The sequence below is a fragment of the Hylobates moloch genome, unplaced genomic scaffold, assembly GCF_009828535.3.
Source record: "Hylobates moloch isolate HMO894 unplaced genomic scaffold, HMol_V3 SCAFFOLD_7, whole genome shotgun sequence".
NCBI lineage: Eukaryota > Metazoa > Chordata > Mammalia > Primates > Hylobatidae > Hylobates > Hylobates moloch.
The window spans coordinates 28,370,647-28,388,214 of NW_026652282.1; the positions used below are offsets into that span (position 1 = coordinate 28,370,647).

General features: G+C 38.1%; 1 protein-coding gene across 1 annotated transcript in view; it reads right to left on the reverse strand.

Moving 5' to 3' along the window:
* DMD (dystrophin) overlaps positions 1 to 17,568 on the reverse strand; it is a 2,251,240-nt gene that overhangs the window by 603,565 nt on the left and 1,630,107 nt on the right. The window contains exon 51 of the mRNA XM_032756167.2: positions 7,002 to 7,213. Within this exon, the coding sequence (XP_032612058.2) occupies positions 7,002 to 7,213 (212 nt within the window). The remainder of the gene's footprint in view (positions 1 to 7,001; positions 7,214 to 17,568) is intronic.

Here is a 17,568-nt window from a genome sequence, read left to right on the forward strand (position 1 = left end):
AAAAGAATGAGTATTCTGCTATTATTGGATGAAATGTTATATAGATACCTGTTAGGTCTTGTAAGTTTATAGTCTTTATAGCCTTTTTCAAGTGTCCATTTCCTTGTTAATTTACCTAGTTCTTTTACCTGTTATTAAAAGTGAGATGTTGAAGTCTCCAACTATTTTTGTTGAATTACCTAATTCTCCTTTCAATTCAGTCAGTTTTTGCTTTCTGTATTTCCTTAATTTTTTTCTTTCTTTTCTTTGTATTGGATTATCCCATTTACCTGTTTTCAAGTTTGCTGATTCTCTCTTTTGCCAGCTTGAATCTGATGTCAAGTGAAAATTTAATTTCGGTTATTGTGCTTTCCAACTCCAGATATTCCACTGAGTTCTTATTTACAATTTCTATCTCTTTATTGATATTCTCTATTTGTTAAGACAAGCACATGGGCTTCTAGATCCCGCAAGAACATGCCAGAGGTTGTCAAAATCCTCTATGGACATCTCATTCTCCAGAGCTTCATTGGAAGTTTTTCTCCAGACCTGTGTTTATCTCAACTAGCATCACAGCCTTAGGAACCTGTTATGTTAAAGAACTGCTGCTGATTGGTTTGGACCAACACCCTGGAGCTAGGGCTTTTCCTAGAAAGTTATCTCTAAGTCGGGCCAAATAAAGGCAAGGCCATGTATATAGTTTTATTCCAGGGAGCTGCAAGATGGGTCAAATAGTGGCAAGGCTCTTGGAATAAAATTGGCCTTTTTGAAGAATTCCAATCCTGGTCTACACTCTCTGCTGGCTAAAAGGCTGCTAGTTTTCACAGTTACTATGGTGCAAGGCTACTGATTTTCAAGGCTACTGTGGAGCTGGGAGAAAGTGACGGGAAAGGCCAACTTAAAAAGCCTCAAACTTTGCCATTTTTATTGAGGGTCAGCATTTCAAAAATCGTTGCCAGCCTTTGGTTAATTCCCAGGGCTCAGAAAAGGAGATTTGGGGCCAGGCGTGTTGGCTCACGCCTGTATCCCAGCACTTTGGGAGGCTGAAGTAGGCGGATCACTCGAGGTCAGGAGTTTGAGAGCAGCCTGGCCAACACAGTGAAACCCTGTCTCTACTAAAAACACAAGAAATAGTTGGGTGTGGTGGAGCATGCCTGTAGTTCCATCTACTTGCGATGCTGAGAGACTCACTTGATCACAGGAGGCGGAGGTTGCAGTAAGCCAAGATCATGCCGCTGCACTCCAGCCTGGGTGACAGAGTGAGACTCCCTCTCAAAAAAAGAAAAAAAAGAAGGAAAAGAAAAAAGAAAAGATGATTTTGAAAATTTTTTGAGGAGCAGATTTACAGAGTTACCACATTATATTTTCAAGCATGGGTTAAGTTAAATTGTGAAAAGCAAACTAGAGAAAGTATGGTACAATCAAAGCATATAGTTATTCAAAGCTTGGTGATTCTGCATTAAATATTTATATAATATAATAGTTACCTGGGGAAACTAGCCCATTACTACCTGTGTTCTATCAGCAATGTAGAGAGCACTCTGTTTGTATGCTTTGAGACGTTTAATAGTTTCATGCATACTTTAAGAGGAAAAGTACTATTGGGTTATTGATCTTTTCTCTTTAATCACATAGAAGCTTTAGGGGAGAACAAAAGGGAATAAAGAAAATACATGAAGAAATGGTAAGTCCTGGCAAGAAGATTTCTAATAATGTTTTTCATTATTGTACCAGAAACTCAAACCTCAGACTACTAGTGTGGGTCAATTTGCTGATTTAATTTTGTACAACTCCAAAAAATACACAAAATATATAAAAGAAAAATTCAGTTTCCACTACTGTACATATTTTTATGGTGGATGAGATATATGATGCCATCGATCCTTCCACAGATAACTAAAAATGTAAGGCACTACTTCCATATTTGAAAAATTTCTCCCTTTTTAGTAAAATAATTTGAGATACTCGAATAGCTGCTTCATTACTATATACAGTAAGTTCAACTTTTAAAATTAATTATGTGATTATAGAATATCTGTGTTTCAAGTTTCCTAAAGAATGCCTTCAAAAACACAGAGATTTTGCAGCCTTGGAAATGTTTATTCAGTAATTTGAAAAGTATTGAATTTCTTGCTTCAGATAGGTTTAAATATTATATAGCCAAATCAGCCAGGCTCAAACAAGATTTCACTTCTCTATTGAATTCATGTACTCTTAGCTCAGCCAAGCACAAAACAGCTAATGCTGTCACGTTTGAGAAGCTTTTATGCTGAATTTGACACAAAAGCACTCACAAAGCTGACAAAAAGGGGATTTCTCTTTCAAAAACCGACAGGGAAAAAAATAAATGAAAACTCTGAGCCTGGGAAAATCTCTCTTGACACTGGAAAAGAAAGTTTAAAACGATCAAGAAATAATTTTTCCAAAGAATCCATTGCCAAGTTTGGACCAATCTTAAAAGCCTAGGGAACAGGTTATGAACTCAACCAAGAATCCGCCAAATGAAATAAATCCTATGATGATCACTGTTGGCAGTTTTAGGTGCCAATGGCATACTATTTTTGCCTCTTGTGAAAGTTCTAAATGACATCATCTCTCATAGGATTCTGTCATAGCCTATTGGCAAAGATTTTGATTAGAATGAAAATCTTGTCTGTTTTTGCCTAACATCTGTCTATCTCAAAAGAACTTTATTGTTGTACCGGGTCCATAGAGAAGATAAAATTAAACCATGAAGCCATGTGGCTAACAAAATTAACTACTTTCTAACTTCATGTTTTTGTTTTAGAAAAAATTAAGGGTGAAAGAAAGCAATTATCAATATGTTATGGCCATCTCTTAATGGCCTGCTTATTAATTGCTGATACTCTATGCCATCTGCATTCTGTTTTTTCACCAAATCAAGACTCTTCTGTTGCTGTTTCTTTCCACTCTGACCACGCTTTCAAGATAAGCTTTTTCCACATGACATCTCCGATTTTACTTCTGTTTTGTGAATCGGTTGTTATTGTCCCCATTTATTCTCCTTATTTATTTATTTTTGAGACAGAGTCTTGCTCTGTCACCCAGGCTGGAGTGCAGTGGCGTGATCTTGGCTCACTGCAACCTCCGCCTCCCAGGTTCAAGTGATTCCCCTGCCTCAGCCTCCCGAGTAGCTGGGACTACAGGCATGCACCACCACGCCTGGCTAGTTTTTGTATTTTTAGTAGAGACAGGGTTTCACCATGTTGGTCAGGCCGGTCTCAAACTCCTGATCTCGTGATCTGCCCGCCTCGGCCTCCCAAAGTGCTGGGATTACAGGTATGAGCCACGGCGCCCGGCCTCTCCACTCTTTCTTTCTAAATAAGGGGAGGAGTTTTTTCTAAATGTCAGACCAGCAAGGACATACAGATGGCAATTAATGAAATAATATAAAGAAGTTAAAATAATTATTAAAAGATGTTTAACAACATTGATACATATTTATGCAATAATACTAAGTTTACAAATCAGAATTTAAAATTTAATTTACATTATGTAGACAATTAAAATATATGTAGATAAGAACTAGAAGAGATTGTCGATAAAGATTAGCAATTATGAATCATTCATGTATCAAGATTTTCGGTAATTTTCTTTTTAGGTTCAGGTATGGTGACTGGCTCAAATTTTAAGAGTTATAACAGTGTTGGTGGTTGGGTTTGAAACATTTCATTCTTGCTCAGTAGTGAGAGTTAGTGTAGTCATCACTGAGGTGCTGCAAAGGAGGCTGGCTGCTGTCATCACAGCTCTCCAAGGCTGTGGACATAGCTTTGTGATTCCCTTGTGAGGCTCACAGGCTGTCTTGTTAATCTTAGGCACACTGACTCAGACAGAACTTAGGGAGCAAGGGAGTGTTGCTTTAGCCATTTAATGTCTCCTCCTGTCTATTTTCACACTTTTTTCCTAAAAGAAAATTTTAAGTAATAAGCCAGCTAATATCATTTAGTAGTGATGACACATTCGATGTAAAGACCAGATAACCATTTTATTTGCTCCCTACCTTTTAGAAGAATTAAACATTGTCGTTTCATTAAAAATGAAAAGCAGTTTGCAATTATTGTTTTATTTTTTCATCAAAGAATATAATATGAAATTTTTTTCCCAGTATACTATTTCATTGCTTTCATTTTCTACCTGTTGGTTTATCAGTAATGTAATATAATCTTATTAGTCAATTAATAATTACGTGAGTCTTTTTCGGATTCTTATGAGGCTTTCTTGCTTTGTCTTAGCCACGAAGACGGTTGTGATGTCATCTACAAGAGTAATTGCTATGCATTCACATCACAACTCTATTACTTTCAAAAGAAGATTCTGAACTTCTCTAGCCTTCAGTTTTCTTCTCTGCAAACTAAGGATAATCGGAGTACTTTTCAAAGAGCATTTTTGAAAGCAGGAAATAAATCAATATATATAAAGTGACTAGCATACTTTTTGACACACAGCAAGCATTCACTAAAAGTTATTATTAACATTAGGATTACTTTAATTTTAGCATAATCATTCAAGAAATGGATGAAAAAATTACAGCTTTGGCCTTCTTTATCTGTATCGTGAACTTACATTGAATCTGCAGTAATATATAACATTAAATTCCTAAACACAGAATACAAACAAAAAATGTCAATCTCTATAGATAGTGGCTGAGCCATTTTTATGATGTAGTTTTAGACCATTCCAAAGCGTTTTTTTTTTTAATTTCAAAAGTTTGACAAAGGATAGCAATTATAATACAATTCTGGTTTTATTTTAGGTGATTAAAACATCTTACATGTTTTGACAATGCAATTGTTTTGTTTTCTACTTTCATATTTCCTTCTGCAGATATTTTTGTCTCTTATTTAAAGCTACTTGCTCTTCTAAGAGCAATTAAACCCTAACCATTCTCACCATCACTTTAGGATTTTCTTAGGTTAAATTTATTTCTCATTTGCCAACTACCAGAGTCCTCTTGCCCTAGTCAAATCTATCACTGTATGCCTCTTATCTCTCCTTCTTCTCGTCTAACTCAAGGATCCAGTCCAAACTTCGTATTTTCTGCTTGTACTTTCTTACCAGTTAACTACTTTGGTTTGTGATCCAATAGATTCATAGTATCCTAAACTTACAGAGAAGAAAAAGAAGTAGCATAACATGCTGACTACCTCATGAATATGACTAGAGCTTTCAAGAATAACCACATGATTCTATATATTACATAGTCAGACCAGGAATTAGGAAAAAGACCATTGGCGATTCCTAATTCATCTATGCTCATCCATTGATAAAACTATTAGTGGTAACATGTGTCTCTTGAAAGAATTTTTATTCACCTAGATTTTGACTCCAACAGAGCTAATGATAAGACTGTAAAATTCTATGTGGCTTTCTAACACTCTCATCATATAAACTAAAACCCTGTCCTCATAGCAGCTCAGGTCCCTTTGATAAAATAGCTATGACCGAGATTGGCTAAAAGCTCACTAATTCCATTAACTCTTCGTGAAATTAAATCAAGAAAAAGTTCTGTGTGATGGGACGTGGTGAAAGTGATATACGTAATTTCCAGGACTGGCCATAAAACACCATGGATTGACTGACCACATTCTCTCTTCCTTTTCTGCAGTGGCTTTTGGCAGTGTGTTTAAAATGACAGTGTCACAAAATTGGAAAAGTCTGGGTTTTCAAGTGACCATCTTGGGGGACAGCGCCTAAGAATGGCTTGTCAACCTCTACTGGACTATGATATAACCAAGAAAGCGGTCTTTATTGTATTAAGCTATTGAGATTTCGGAGTTCATTTCTTACTATAGCTTAGCATAGTCTAACCTGACTTGGATGAAATGGCCTCCATTGAAATGGCCTCCATTTCATCCAAGAAGACTATATGGTCTCCTTCTTAGATGGCATAACCAATTTAAGAATCAGATACTGGTTTAGCAAAAGGCCTTTTCTGTCAGATAAAGTATCTATAGAGGGTTTTGATCAAGTACCCAATCTGATCAACCTCCTACCATGTTACTTCCTTGCTCAAAATACCCTAAAGCTTAACCAGTGTTTAACATTTAAGGGCTTTTCAAATTGACCAGTAAATACTAAGTTTGAAGGGATTAAACACGTGCAAAGCACCATGCATGCTGCTTGATAAAACATAGTTATTAAGCAATTTTCTTCCTTTTCCTTTGTAATTTATCCTGAGGAATTATAGACTACTAAGCAGACAGATATTTGAGGAGATTTCAGAGGAAAGAGAAAGAAGGGAAGAATGAGCTGGGCAGGAGGTAAGAGAATGGGGGAAGAAAGTGAGAGTACTCCTTATTCCTGCCCAATCCTGATACCCACCCACCCCCATTTCTTGATCCAGGGCCTCCAAATAAGATATGAAAGAGTAGACCTGTTACTTTTTCTAGGAAGGAATTCAGCCCGAATGGTTGACTTCATGCAACTACATAAGTACGTATACCAATTTTGAAGTGATCTTAAAGATGGTGCAACAGAAAACCAGTCCACTATAACCAGATTACTACACAAAATTAACTTTAAGATTGATATTAGCTGTCAATTTTCCTCTATTCTCTACCTTGACTCAAAAGTCTACTGGCTAGGCATGGTAACTCATGCCTGTAATCCTAGTGCTTTGGGAGGCCAAGGCAGGAGAATTGCTTGAGGCCAAGAGTTCAAGAACCGATCTCTACAGAAAAAAAAAAAAATTTTTTTAAATTAGCCAGGCATGGTGGTACACCACTGTAGTCCCAGCTACTAGGGAGGCTGAGGCAGGAGGATTGCTTGAACCCCAGAGTTCAAGGCTCAGTGAGCTACGATTGTGCCACTGCACTTTAGCCTGGGTGACGATGAGACTCTGTCTCTAAGAAAATAAATATAAAAAGTCTACTGTTCATTTCAGCTTTAATGTGATTTTCCGTTAATAAATTTACATTAAACATCATTAAATTACAATCCACAGTATAATTTTATCAAGTATAACCAGTATTTTATTTTAAAAAGGTATCTTTGATACTAACCTTGGTTTCTGTGATTTTCTTTTGGATTGCATCTATTGTATAGGGACCCTCCTTCCATGACTCAAGCTTGGCTCTGGCCTGTCCTAAGACCTGCTCAGCTTCTTCCTTAGCTTCCAGCCATTGCGTTGAATCCTTTAACATTTCATTCAACTGTTGCCTCCGGTTCTGAAGGTGTTCTTGTACTTCATCCCACTGATTCTGAATTCTTTCAACTGGAATAAAAGGAAAAATAAATATGTAGTAGTAAATGCTAGTCTGGAGAAGACATTTTAAATGTAACTTCCAAACGTTATCTCACATTTATGTTGCTTATTTAAAAAATTATTCATTGTGTTATGGCTAGGATGATGAACAACAGGATTCTTTACTTTTTTGATGGCAAATATCAGTTTCTGTTAAATTATTTTCCTGAAGGTGATATAGAACATCAACATACATATAAAATTTTAATTCAATTCTTGATCCCTAGAACCAAATATGAATCATCTTTTAGAAAAGTACTACAGCAGAATATCCATATCCCCTTATCCATGCCACTTCAGCACCCATCAGCCTGATTTCCCAGTGCCAGCATTTCATTGCCTGAAGGCTTTCTGTTGCCACAGGAGTTTGCTTTGCCATCCATGTGGCAGGATAGAAATACCAGGCAATTGATGCCTCCCCTTCAGCTCCCAGAGGCAGCCTGTATATAATGACTAATTGTAGGAATTGGGATATTGTTACACTAGCTCCCTTGATGCTAGGGGAAATAACTCTGAGGCACGTATTTTACATGGGTTCCAGAGTTTCCCAAGGGATAAAGCTCCAGTGACCCATAACAGCAGCTGGCTTGATAATGCACCACTCTTTACTGGCTGCCTTGCCTCACCTATCTCATTTTTCCACTCTTCTACTGATTTATTTACCTCCCAAATAAATCACTTGCTCTTAAAACCTTTTCCAAGGGTCTTCTTCTGAGTGAACCCAAGGGAAGATAAGTGTATTAGAAACTTCTTCTTCTTTTTCTTTCTTTCTTTTTTTTTTTTTTTTTGATGGAGTTTTGCTCTTGTAACCCAGGCTGGAGTGCAATGGTGCAATCTCGGCTCACTGCAACCTCTGCCTCCCAGGTTCAAGCTATCCTCCTGTCTCAGCCTCCCAAGTAGCAGGAACTACAGGCACGTGCCATCATGCCCAGCTAATTTTTTTTTTGTATTTTTAATAGAGACAGGGTTTCACCATGTTGGCCGGGCTGGTCTCAAACTCCTGACCTCAAGTGATCCTCCTGCCTCAGCCTCCCAAAGTGCTGGGATTACAGGCGTGAGCCACCGCGCCCGGCCAACTTCTTTTAACAATACTGAAGAATTCACACCGGGTACGTAAGACTGCTTATATTGAGGCTATCATTGGTATCATTGGAAGTCCAAGAGGGAGGTACTGTATAGATTCTACTCTGAAATACGTTCTTTTCGAATATTAAAATAAACAGGACTACATTATTTTTTCTATACAACTTCTCTAAGCTGGTTTCATGAAATAAAAATAATACAGAAAACAAGTAATAAAACCGCCATCTACTTTATCCCTTAAGCATGAAACCTGATAGACATTCTAGATTCTTTCCTAAGCGTCACCCGACACCTCATATAATTAGTTACAAATTTCTCTCATATATAACTTCTTTCCTCTTTCTATTGGCACTGCAAACCTCTATCACTTTTTGCCCTCACATCCATAAGAGGCTCTATATCATCCTCCCAGACCCAAATCTCTGTTTTAGAATGTAAATTCTACCCAATAGAAAGATTAAAACTAACAGAAATCTGATCACTGCACTCCCTCTTATAAAACCCTTCAACCCTTCAATGTTTCCCCACTGTCTTCTGGAATATCTTAGCTGGACATACATGTTCTTCTGTGATCTTGCCTAGATAATCTGAGAGGTTTATCTATAAAGCAACAAATCACAAGATAAACAGGGTATAAGAAACCATCACAGATAATACAAGAACCTTGCAGCGGTAGAGCTGTTACTACATCTAGGCCCAAGGAATGAGGGGTGGGAAAAGTGGCCAGAAGCAGAGAACTGTAATGAGAAACCACTTTGAGAAGAGCAATAACCTTTTGTCAAGGGACATAGTCAGCCTGTGGCAACCTCAAAGGGAGGGAATTAGGAGAATAAATATCTTGACCTCACTTTACCTCCTGTCTTCAATTTCCTTCTAGGGCTCTTGGGCCTAAACCAACTGGAAGCCAAACGGCATGGGAGCCCAGTGATGACACAGGTCAGCCTCCCAGAATAAAGAGCAAGGGAGAGAAGGTCAAAGAATGGCTAGAGATGGACAAACAAAATGTATATGGCACAGGACTATAAAACTATGCTTCTTATTTTGTTATGTAAGTAAAGTCCTTTTTAATTAACCCTGTTGCCTCCACAAAGTTATGTGTAGTTATAAGTTAAAGAAATACTTGAGATGGCCAGGTGCGGTGGCTCACACCTGTAATCCCAGCACTCTGGGAGGCCAAAGCAGGTGGATCACGAGGTCAGGAGTTCGAGACCAGCCTGACCAACATGGTGAAACCCAGTCTCTACTAAAAATACAAAAATTAGCATACGCCTGTAATCCCAGCTACTCAGGAGGCTGAGGCAGGGGAATCAGAGGCAGAGGGAGGCAGAGGTTGCAGTGAGCCGAGATCATGCCGCTGCGCTCCAGCCTGGGTGACAGAGCAAGACTCCATCTCAAAAATAAATAAATAAAAAGAAATACTTGAGATATTTTGTAAAAAAGCATCAGGACTAGATAGACCCCACAAAACTAGTGATTGTGACATGAAATCAAAAATATAGTCCCTAGAATAATTAAAACTGAGTAAGTGGCACACATTACAGACTACTGTTTTTTTTTTTTTATCAGGTTTATTTCTGTTTGGGTGTTTGCTATGTATTGCAAAACTAGTCGACACATTATATTGCAACTTCAGTTAACATGTCAACCTCTGTTTAACCGTAAGTCTCTTTCTAATCTTTGAACGCCATTGTTTTGTGTGTCTCACTGCTGTTGCTCCACTAGGTAGTGGAACAGCTTTCATAGTTGAGGCCTTGTAATTGTTTAGTCTTCTAATTAATCTTTGGTTTATAAAATTAATGGTGTAAATGCTCTTACAAGAAAGCTGTATAAAGTGTAAATGAAAATGTCTTTAAGTGTTCTGAAATATTCTGTGGATATTCCAATTACAAACCGTTTTTCAACTTATCATAGCAGGCTACTTTAGTACACATACTTGGGACCTTTTTCTCATACCCTACTGTTATGTACCATGTGTATTTGAAAATAATAAAATTGACATTCCTTAAAAATAGTCTCTGATTCCAATTTGCCTTCACTTTCATTAGGCTTAATTACTAACATTTTACTATGCTAGCAATATTTTTTAGAATGCCTAGTGGTTTTCACATAAACATAGCAAGCTGTTTTGATTCATGCCGGTAAATATTTTGTACATCCTATAGTTCATTTCAATAGGAAAAACAGTCTATATTTTTAAAAGGTCATCTCTAGATATTAGGAAAAGATAAAGCAGTTCTTCCTATTATGTGGGAAGATAATTTTAATCGTGGAAAAAGAAGGAAACTTTTATAACCCGAACCATTATTTCAGGCAAACATGGCATTTGAATGCTTGCTCAATAATAGAAGGCTTTCAGCAAAAAAGTGGTCATATGTGTGTTATGTAGCAAGTTAAAATGCCTCCTTGGGGTGTGCATCCCACTGAGAGTATGCTTTTTCACCCTTGACCTTCGACTGTACATTATCATAATTTATTAGTTAATTAAAAATATTTATAGGCTAGAGACTCACTCAATAATCCATCTATCCCTCCGTGCATCCCTACACATCCATCCATCCACCCATCTAGCCAGCTAGTTTCTATTTTATTTACCATCTGTTAGACACAAGCCATTATGATAAGAACTTGGGAAACAAAAGGGTTTAAGACAGATTCAAACAGGCTTCCGGTTTGGGTGCCTGTTAGATAGTGGTGGTGTTCACTATCTATCTGAAGAATGCAGAATGAGCATGGAGAAGATAGTGAGTTCAATTTTGAACCTATTCAGTAGGAGGTTGTGAGGATCATACACATAAAACTATCATTTGAGTCGGGAGGACTGAAGGATCTATAGCATAGCTGTGTATTTTGGGAAAGACAGAAATCTGGGATTGGCCATCACTACAGAGAAATAAAAAGCAAAGCCTCAAATGCAAGTGCATTCTCATTTATATGGCACATAGACTGAGCCCAACCGGGGCTGGGAATGGACTCCTGGAAAATACAACGTATAAAGAATTAATAAAACACAAAGAGCAAGTAAGATGAACGAAAGACTAGAGAAGGAGGAGGAATATCAAGAAAGTGTACTTTTATAGAACATGGAAAAGATTTTCAAAAACACAAGAGTGATTAACACTTTCAAATCTCATAGATGTCATAAGACATAATAAAAACCATAACTAACATTTATTTGAATATCTACACTGTCTGAAGCTCTGTGTTGTTCTTTCCTTGTATTAATCACTTAATCATCATATAATCCTATAAGTATAATTGTTTATGTTCTTTTTGTATTGCTGCAATTATCCTCATTTAGCGGATGAGGAAATAAAGACAGTGTTAAATAATTGGTCTAAGGTCATATAGATAGTGATTGTTAGAGCCAACACTTGGATTCAAGAAGTTAGACCTCCAAAGCCCATGCCAAAAGTATCCATTGGCTTTGGCCACATGGAATTCCCTGAAGACCATACACAAAATGATTTCAGTGCAGTGGTAGAAATCTTACTGTAGGAGATTAACAAATATCTACGAAAAAGTAAAGACAGTAAATTGTAGACTATCCAACCATAGATCATTATAAGAAGAAAGTCAGAGGGGAGTTTGGTGTCAAGAGAAGTTTTTTCCCAAATAGGGAAAACTTGAGTATGAATATAGGTATTGACTGGGGAAAATGGTCAAAAGACAAAGATGATGCCAGATGGAAGAAAAGTCCCTGAGAAGGTGCGTGTATTGAACATTAACCAACTACCTCCTTCTCCTGTGTTTCCCCTGTTATTTTTCCATTTGTGCAGTTTTCCCACAATAGACCTCTCTTTGCTGTGTGGATGGTGTGTACTTAGTTTTAACTCATCACCCTGGCTTTAGTGGTTAATTCAAAGATGGACTTATGGTTCCAAGTAAGGTCAATCAGAACCAATGAAACAACTCTAGGATTTTTGTTGTTGTTGTTGTTCATGATTCTAAAAGAGAAAACCCACTGCTTCTTGTTTAAGATGGATGAGAAAGCATGTAGTTCTGCAGTATCCTGATACCCATCTTAGAACAATTAAGAGGAATGAAACGGAACAAATACTGGGGAGCAGAGCCATGCAATGGAGAAGGAAAACTAGAATCTGGTCATACGATTTAATTCCTGAATCAAGCCTTGCCTACCTTTCAACTGTTTCAATACATTTCTTCTGAGTAAGTCTAAGCTACTCTGAAATGGATTTTCCATTACTACAATGTACAAGTTCTAACTTATAGAGAGAGACAAACTCTCTTGATGTAAACAAAGGTCTCCTAGGAACTGTACAAGAATCACGGGAACTGTACACAGGGATAGCTTACAAATATAAAAGTTTAAAAGAGGACTTTGATCCTGTTTAAAGTAGCTTTAACTAGGGTATCTAGATAAATACACTTAATGCTTATATCACCTTGGAGGAGTTCCTACATAAAAAGTTTCCAAAGCCCAAAGAACCAAAACTTATCAAAAATGTTATGGCATTTAGACAACACTATTCTGTGAGCCTTATGGGTAGGATGGGATTTTTGCCACCGTATGTTTACCTCTTTCTATTCAATTTCTTTATATTATGAATACATAAATGAAAGGGACACTCAAAAAGAGAGACATCTGGGGACAAAATTATCCCAGGACATTCACATATAGGGTGGCCTCACCTGGTTACATCCATGGTTTAAAATATATTCTATTCTTTTTCCCTTTTAAGTAGATCTTTGATAACGGAACACCCACTCAAATGTCATCATCACATATAAAGACTTCCCATGCTCTCTCATATGTACAGTCATTTTCTCTCACCGTGGTTCTCCCATAACACTTTATTAAGATTTTAAAACTTGTACTGTGTACTACTATGATTTACATTTTTACATTTTACATTACTGTCTCTGACTCTAGACAGTGTCCTGGCCTCAAAAAGGCAAGGACAGAATCTGTAGAAGATGCTGTCAGGGCCCATCTATCTGCCATTGGCCCTCATCATTCAAGTATATGCCAGCAGTGTCCTAGTACAAGCATTTGCCCTACTGCAAACCTGAGAGATATTTCCTCAGCTTGCTAGGTGCATTGGCCAGAAGTGCTGGAAAGTTAATGTACCAGGAAGCATTTAGCCAATGATGGATAAGAGTTGGAATAGTTAGCCCTGGTTCCTTGCCCTTACCCCCTTGTGGTTGACAACTTTGAGGCATGTTTTTTGTTTGTTTGTTTGTTTGTTTGTTTACTATCTCCCAGAGCTCCTTCATCAGGATCAAACCCCAGTGGCCCAAAGCAATAACTTGTTCCATAACTGGCTTAATTATTGGCTTCTTTCATTTCTTATCTCATTGTCCCACTCTCCTACTGGTACTTCCTGGGATCACATTACAAACAAACCACTTTCACCATTAATCATTGTTTAAAGGTCTGTTTCTGAAAGAAGCTAGCCTAAGGTAGTATTTTATCCATTTAAAAAAATCCTTCTCTGGCAAAGTGGAAGAAGCTAGAAAATAAAAATAAAGTAAAAAGTAAAAACATCCTTAGTGCACAAACTAGTGTTTGGCATTTGGAATACCTTCAATAAATGTCTGTCAAATGAGTTGTACATGTAGATTATTTCCATTATCCCCACTTTCTCTTTATAATGATATAAAAATGCCATTTCTAAAGTTAACCTTTGCCCAGCATCTTCAGTCTTTCTTCTTAAATAACCGCTATTTGTTTGTTGCATTTCAAGTTTTCATAATTTGAAAATGGACTCAAGACTTTCACATTTCCTTTCTTATTTTCCTCTTACTCTTCTGCTCATGATCACTATTCCAGGCAAACAAATATCCTCTGAATTTCCTTTGTTTCTTATTTAATGCCTTTGTATCAACCACATTTGTTTGTATAAAACATCTTTAATGTCATGTTTACTAGTAGAATGTCTGTGCCTTACATAAAATCCATAAATTAAAAGATATGGGAGGGTCAAAGAATTCAGTAAGCCAAAACTAATCAATGACCTCTCTTTCCCTAACTTTCTTAAAATAACTATAGGTTACAGAGAATCTGTTGGCATATCCTATTGCCTGTGTCTATCTTCTTAATCAAATTGTAGATAAATAATTTAGAAATGTCCCTCTATATATTGAAGCCAGTGGATTAGGGTCTCCCACACGACCTAGGGAGACACCAGCTGGCATGGCTAAGGGAGTGGTTGCACCATACCTCCCCTACTCCGAGCAGTGAAGCTTGCAGCAACAACAGTAACTCCTTATTTCTCGTTAAGGAGAAGACAGCGAAGAGAAAAGAAGACTTTGTCTTGCATCTTGGATACCAGCTCAGCCACAGTAGGACAGGGCATGGGCAGAGTCATGAGGCCTCCATTCCAGGCCCCAGTTCCTGGATAACATTTCTAGACACACCCTGGGCCAAAAGGGAATCTGCTACCTTGAAGGGAAGGACTCAGTCCTATCAGGATTCATCAGCTACTAACTAAAGAGGCCTTGAACGATGAATAACCAGTTGCGATACACAGGGAGTACACTGTGGGACTTGACCTCTGAGATGTGCTGGCTTCATAGGTCACCCAGCAAATTCCCAGCTGTGGTGGCTATGGTGAAAGACCCCTTCTGTTTGAGAAAAGCAGACAGAAAAGTAAAGGGGACTTTTTCTTGCCCCTTAGGTACCAGCTCAGCCACAGAAAGGTAGAAAAGCAGGCAGGCTTCTGGGATTCCTGAGTCCTGGCCTAGGTTCTTGGACAGCATTTTTGGTCCTGCCTTGGGCCAGAGGGGAGCCCAAGGCCCTAAAATATGGGTCCCGGTTCTGTCAGCATTCACCACAAGCTGATGGAAGAGCCCTTGGGCTTTAAGTGAACACCAGTGGAGGTCAAGCAGAACCCTCATGGTGGTGAGGGCCACAGGGAGAGGATCCTCTGCCTTTGCAAAGGGTAAGGAAGAGCAGGGAGAACTTTACATTGTGGTGTGAGTGCCAGCTTAGCCACAATAGAACAGAACATGAGGTAAACTGCTAAGGTTTTTGACTCTAATGACTGGCCCTCAGACAGCATTTCTGGATATGCCCGGGGCCTAAGATTTCCACTGAAAAATCTGCTGCCAGATGTATTGAAGCTCCATTGCATGTTATTTGTTTCTTTTCTCTTGCTGCTTTTAGGATTCTTTGTTTATCCTTGACCTTTGGGAGTTTGATTATTGCATGCCTTGAGGTAGTCTCTGAGATAATTCTGCTTGGTGTTCTATAACTTTTTCGTACTTGAATGTTGGTATCTTTCTCTGTTTCTGAAGTTCTCCGATATTGTCCCTTTGTATAAACTTTCTATCCCTATCTCTTTCTCTACCTCCTGTTTAAGGCCAATAACTCTTAGATTGACCCTTTTGAGGCTATTTTCTGGATCTTGTAGGCAGATAGCCCATTTGAAAATACACAGTCAGAGAAGACAAAAGAAAAAAATAATAAGAAACAATGAAGCACACCAACAAGATCCAGACACAAAAAGCCCTTCAAAAAATCAAGGAATCCAGGAGCCCGCTTTTTGAAAAGATCAACAAAATTGATAGACCGCTAGCAAGACTAATAAAGAAGAAAAGAGAGAAGAATCAAATAGGTGCAATAAACAATGATAAAGGGGATATCACCACCGATACCACAGAAATACAAACTACCATCAGAGAATACTATAAACACCTCTACGCAAATAAACTAGAAAATCTAGAAGAAATGGATAAATTCCTCCCCAAGACTAAACCAGGGAGAAGTTGAATCCCTGAATAGACCCATAATAGGCTCTGAAATTGAGCCAATGATTAATAGCCTACCAACCAAAAAAAGTCCAGGACCAGATGGATTCACAGCCGAATTCTACCAGAGGTACAAAGAGGAACTGGTACCATTCCTTCTGAAACTATTCCCATCAATAGAAAAAGAGGGAATCCTCCCTAACTCATTTTATGAGGCCAGTATCATCCTGATACCAAAGCCTGACAGAGACTCAACAAAAAAAGAGAATTTTAGACCAATATCCCTGATGAACATCGCTGCAAAAATCCTCAATAAAATACTGGCAAACCGAATCCAGCAGCATATCAAAGAGCTTATCTACCATGATCAAGTGGGCTTCATCCCTGGGATGCAAGGCTGGTTCAACATACGCAAATGAATAAATGTAATCCAGCATATAAACAGAACCAAAGACAAAAACCACATTGTTATCTCAATAGATGCAGAAAAGGCCTTTGACAAAATTCAACAGCCCTTCATGCTAAAAACTCTCAATAAATTAGGTATTGATGGAACATATCTCAAAATAGTAAGAGCTATTTATGACAAACCCACAGCCAATATCATACTGAATGGGCAAAAACTGGAAGCATTCCCTTTGAAAACTGGCACAAGACAGGGATGCCCTCTCTCACCACTCCAATTCAGCACAGTGTTGGAAGCTCTGGCCAGGGAAATCAGGCAGGAGAAGGAAATAAAGGGTATTCAATTAGGAAAAGAGGAAGTCAAATTGTCCCTGTTTGCAGATGACATGATTGTATACCTAGAAAACACCATTGTCTCAGCCCAAAATCTCCTTAAGCTGATAAGCAACTTCAGAAAAGTATCAGGATACAAAATCAATGTGCAAAAATCACCAGCATTCTTATACACCAATAACAGGCAAACAGAGAGCCAAATCATGAGTGAACTCTCATTCACAATTGCTTCAAAGAGAATAAAATACCTAGGAATCCAACTTACAAGGGACATGAAGGACCTCTTCAAGCAGAACTAGAAACCACTGCTCAATGAAATAAAAGAGGACACAAACAAATGGAAGAACATTCCATGCTCATGGACAGGAACAGTCAATATCGTGAAAATGGCCATACTGCCCAAGGTAATTTATAGATTCAATGCCATCCCCATCAAGCTACCAATGACTTTCTTCACAGAATTGGAAAAAACTACTTTCAAGTTCATATGGAACCAAAAAAGAGCCCGCATTGCCAAGACAATCCTAAGTCAAAAGAACAAAGCTGGAGGCATCACGCTACCTGACTTCAAACTATACTACAGGGCTACAGTAACCAAATCAGCATGGTACTGGTACCAAAACAGACATATAGACGAATGGAACAGAACAGAGGCCTCAGAAATGATGCTGCGTATCTACAACCATCTGATCTTTGACAAACCTGACAAAAACAAGAAATGGGAAAAGGATTCCCTATTTAATAAATGGTGCTGGGAAAACTGGCTAGCCATATGTAGAAAGCTGAAACTGGAT